General features: G+C 37.3%; 1 protein-coding gene across 2 annotated transcripts; it reads right to left on the reverse strand.

Moving 5' to 3' along the window:
* Positions 1 to 362: 362 nt before the first annotated feature.
* LOC115890861 lies at positions 363 to 3,058 on the reverse strand. Of its 2 annotated transcripts, none has more exons than XM_030911212.1 (3): positions 2,963 to 3,058; positions 2,307 to 2,905; positions 363 to 2,252 (listed from the first exon to the last, which is right to left on the reverse strand). In XM_030911212.1, the coding sequence occupies exons 2-3, from the start codon at positions 2,881 to 2,883 to the stop codon at positions 1,993 to 1,995; spliced, it is 837 nt and encodes a 278-aa protein (XP_030767072.1). In that variant the 5' UTR covers positions 2,884 to 2,905; positions 2,963 to 3,058; the 3' UTR covers positions 363 to 1,992. The 2 variants fall into 2 exon arrangements, with proteins under 2 accessions (XP_030767072.1, XP_030767073.1); XM_030911213.1 differs by having other exon boundaries at positions 2,986 to 3,057.
* Between the last annotated feature and the right edge of the window lie 1,872 nt (positions 3,059 to 4,930).

Genomic DNA, 4,930 nt, shown 5'->3' on the forward strand with positions numbered 1-4,930 from the left:
GCTACACATTTTAATGCTAAAAAAGTATCGATAAATTAATCAGGGACGTGCGTATGGGTTATCACTGGAATAAACTTCAAAGAAAAACATGTGCGCCACTGACTTTTTTCGTTTGATTTCAAAATTGTGTAGGCCGTTTAATGCTAATTAAAAGTTATCCTTTGATATTGTATCGAATTCGGCCTCCTTGATGAAATAAACACAATTTTATTAATCACAATTAATAAATTATATATTCTACCTACTTTATTAATAAATATTATTACTATTAGTTATTGTTACTATTAGTCCAACAAATAATGCTCTTTAAGATAATTACAAAAAATTAATTTTAAAGAGTTTAAACATCCTATAGGGCGCGGTGGGGTAAAAATGGGACATTTTACATATCTTTTTATTTTTTTCCCATTAAAAAAACCTTAAAGTAAATAAAAAAATACCTAAAGTGGGTAAAATTTCACGGGAAATTACATTATATTCACCAAATGTCATAAAAACAAGTATTTCTTTAATAAAAAAAAATAAATCTCTGTCTCATTTTTTTCCTGTCGTTGGGGCAAAAATAAGACATGCTTGGAAAAAAATGAGACAGGGTGTAAAACGAAGGTTTCCATCATATTATTCGATCTGGGGAAAGACTGATACAGGTAAGTATAAAAATAAGACACACAACATTTTGTGAATTATTAATTTGTACTGTTTTAATTTCAAAAAATGGGAAAAATCTCATAATACTGTTTAACAAAACAAGTCAAAGTAAACTAATAAGTAAATTCTACTTAAAAAATAGAACGTAGGGTAAGTATAATAAAACATTTAGCTAATTAACAGAAAACTTTTGAAAGTCTATCGGAAAAGCAAGCTTTTGGGACATTCTAGCGGTTCCTCCTTGGCAACTAGGGGAGGGTAATTTCATTACAATATCGTCTTTGTCCACATTATAATTTTCAGGCACGGTGGGAAATACAAATTTGTTCACTTGTCGACGCATATACGATACGCAGTACTCACTTCCCTTGATATTTTCTACTAACGCAACGTAATGTACCAGTTTCTTTTTTGTAGCAAACTTTATTAAAACATAGTCTCCGGAATGTATCTCATTTGAGCAGGTGTCAAATTCGTTATCTGAATTGGATTCAACTAGATCAGCTAACGTCATATCATCCACATCACTTTCGTCTTGAAGAATAATGCCTTCGGCTTCACTTTCTGAGGAAGAACTTGGAACTCGATCTATTTTTTGAATATTTTTCTTTTGTACCTTTTTTGTTTGAACTCTACCTTTTTGAATGACTTCTTTTTGTTTAATGCTTTCTAAATATTCAGCACTCGTAAGAACCGCAGAGTTTGAATTAATCTTACGTCTTGTCTTAGTCTCAGGATTTGTTTTATTGATTTTGGCAAGCAAAATTTCTTCGAACGTGGTGGACGATGAAGCTGTGCCCGCGATTGAAATATTTGATGTGGATGCCAAATTAATTTCATTTATTATCTGGTTTTCCTCGGGTTCTGTTATCTTTTCTTCTCCCTCTCTGTGTTTATCTTCTCTATTAGGTTCTTCAACTGTTTCAATTTCAGCCTCTTCGGCATTTAAATTATACATACTACTATTTAGTACAGTATCTCGTTGTGCACATTCGTTATATCTTTTTAGCTTCACTTCATTAAGTCTTTCTTTTGGGTATTTTTCCTTAGAACAGGGATACAGACCAGTAGTTTCAAACGATCGTTTTATGACATCTCGTGAAATTCCCTCATTCCATAGTTCACAGATCATATTTGCAAACTCACATTTGGTGAGCTTCCTTTGGTTTAATCTTTGCCACTCTATAAGTTTTTGATTCCATTTTAATTTTAAAGGTCCAAAACAGCATTTGTCTAATGGTTGCAAAAGGTCAGTCGCATGTGGTGGTAGTTTAAATAAGGTAATGTTATTCTGGATGGCAAGCTCTATGGTCCCTGTAGCCAAGTGAGAAACATGCCCGTCCATTATAACAAGAAGGGGTCTTTGCTGGACCATCTTGCAGAACTTTTGAAACCAAGAATTAAAACCGCTGTTGTCATCCATCCCTTGTCGGATACAGCATAGCATGTATTTTCAATGTCTTGCGTTCCTTTCCAAGTGCTCCATAAATTTTGTCCTTGATATATTATTAAGGGCGGCAAGAGATCTCCGTTTGCCGAAATGCAGGCCATTGTTGTAACATTTTCTTTTCCGGAACCTTCGATACTCCGATGAACCCTTTGTCCTATCCAAACAGATTAGATTAAAAAATAGTTTAAGTATTACAATCCTAACTTACCTATCGCTGAGACACCCTTTACTCTACCGGGATCTAAATTAAAACTAGTTTCGTCTAGATTAAATATATGTGAGGGTTTATCTTGTAATCCCAGTTTCTTAATTGTTTCCCCAAGTTTATCATAAAAGGAATAGATGATAAAGGGGTCACTGGTTGCAGTTCTTCGGCACTTTTCCAACTGTTCCATCTTTTTTTGACTTAGTCCATTCCTTTTGCAGAACGTCCGAAACCAGTCATCTCCGGGTTTTCCATTATTAAAAACGGTTTTTAAATTATTTTCATTGACGTAAGTTTGAACAACACGTTTAATTTCTTCTTTGGATACAGCAAATCCCCATTTAGCCATCACGGTGATCTTTTGGGTTAGATCAGCTTCTTGATCCACTGATAAGGCTTGCTTTCTACCTTGTTTCGACTTATTTTTGTTGTTAAGCGACCTACTAAGCTTGGACTTGTCGATTCTAAATTGTCGTGCTGCCTCTCTTACCCCAAGCTTCCCTTGTTTAACAGGATTTATGGCTTCTTCTAAGTCTTTTGCTGTATATTTTTTTAATTTAGGAACGTATGTTCTAGGCATTTTGAAAACAATTCCAGTTATCCTAGAATAATAATAAGTTACTTGTAGAAAACGCAAATTTTACCTGTCTCATTTTTACTCCAACAGGTGTCTCACATTTACCCCCACACAAGTCTCAATTTTACCCCAGAATAATTTTACGAGCGCTCGGGTCAGGTATCAAAGAAAGACTGTTGCACATGGTTCCATACATACATACTACATACTGCCATTACTCGCTGACGAGTATTTGACACGCATCAGAAGATGGTCACGCAAGGCGTTTTCTTTCATGAGCCTTTCTGTGACTGAAAAGCCCAATACGTGATGTTATTTGTCTACCGCACTCCGGACATTCAAAAATCTCATTGCTTTCTTGCCTCTTAACTTTTTGGTTCCCGCTGTTAACTGAGTTTACAATTCTTCTCCATTGAGTTCTATTGTGAGCTGCTACTTCCCACTCATTCTGCACATTAATCCCCTTTAAGTTTTCGTGGAAAATGTCCTTGTACCTTTTGAGTTGTCCACCTGGCCTCCTCTTACCGTCTACAAGCTCACCGTAAAGCAGTGATTTTGGTATGCGGTTTTCTTGCATTCTGCATACGTGACCAGCCCATCTTAATCGGGATTTTGTAACCATGACTTCAATACTCTCGCAGTTAGCTTTTTCAAGAACCGATACGTTTGAGACGTGATGGAACCATTTAATTCTTAAGAGTTGTCTAAGGTGTCTCTGTTGCAACTTGTTTAATGCGTTCATGTGTCGGCGGTACGGCACCCAGGTTTCGCTCCCATATAACATGGTGGGGATTATTATTGCTCGGTACACTGCAAGTTTCGTTTTTGTGCTCAGGTCATGGTTGTAAAAAACCCTGTCTTTTAATTTCCAGAATGCTCTTGAAGCGCTGCTAATCCTGTGCTGAATTTCAGAGTCGATATTGGCCTTTTCCGAAATCAAACTGCCGAGATAATTGAATTCCGCTACATATTCCAGTAGCTCTTCTCCGATTTTTATAGCATTGTTGTGATCTTCCGGAGGAGTGCACATGATTTTAGTTTTGTCGATGTTTAGCTTAAGGCCCAAAGCCTCGTATGCCCAGGTATATGTGTTCAACATTTCTTGTAATTGCTGTACAGTTTTTGCAACTAGAGCGCAATCGTCAGCGTATTGAAGTTCTGTGATGAATTTTGTACGTGTTTTTGCCCTGAGTCTTTTTATGTTGAACAGACCGCCATCATATCTGTATCTAATGTCCAATCCTCTCTCCTGCAGTTTGCTGTCCACTATAATGGAGAGCGCTGCCATGAATATGTTGAATAGGAGAGGCGCTAAGACACATCCCTGCCTAACTCCTGTATTTGTCAGGAAGGGATCGCTTAGTGATCCGTGATGTGACACTCTTGACTGGTTGTTGTTATGGAGGCTTTTACACTGTAAGAAATTTGTTGGGTACTCCGAACTTTTTCATAATTGCCCAAAGTGCATCTCTGTTCACAGAGTCGAAGGCTTTTGTTAGGTCGATAAAGGCAACATAAAGTTTAGACTGCTGTTCTTTTACTTTTTCCTGTAGTTGGCGGATGGAAAATATGGAATCGACGGTGCCGCGGTTAGTGTGAAAACCCGTTTGCGATTCTGGAAGGATTTTTTCTATATGTGGGTGCAGGCGGTTTGACATAATTTTTGCAAGAATTTTTTCCGCCGATAGCCAAGAGTGAAATTCCCCGGTAGTTTCCGCAGTCTGATGCACTTCCTTTGTTCTTAAATATATTCACTATATTTGCGTTGCAAAAGTCCTGAGGTACCTCTCCGCTTTCCCATATGACATCGAAGAGAGCCTTAAGATGACCAATAAGTTCTTTACTTGCACACTTATAGATTTCCGCCGGAATCGCGTCACAGCCAGCTGATTTGTTGTTTTTAAGCTGTTTTATGGAGGCTTTTATTTCCTGTTCTGTTATTGGGATATCTAATACATCGAGGCTGTTATACTGAGGTATTGTGTTTAGCGCTTCCATATTGGGGTTATTTTCTTGGTTAAGGATATGGCTGTAATGCTCTTTCCAGCGG

The sequence above is a fragment of the Sitophilus oryzae genome, unplaced genomic scaffold, assembly GCF_002938485.1.
Source record: "Sitophilus oryzae breed Bouriz unplaced genomic scaffold, Soryzae_2.0 scaffold_935_pilon_pilon, whole genome shotgun sequence".
In the NCBI taxonomy this organism is placed as follows: domain Eukaryota; kingdom Metazoa; phylum Arthropoda; class Insecta; order Coleoptera; family Curculionidae; genus Sitophilus; species Sitophilus oryzae.

Coding starts and splice junctions, on each gene's coding strand:
- LOC115890861 (XM_030911212.1), bottom strand. CDS start 2,883: ATGCCTAGAACATACGTTCCTAAATTAAAAAAATATACAGCAAAAGAC. Junction 2,253..2,306: donor AAAGGGTGTCTCAGCGATAG/GTAAGTTAGGAT, acceptor CTGTTTGGATAG/GACAAAGGGTTCATCGGAGT.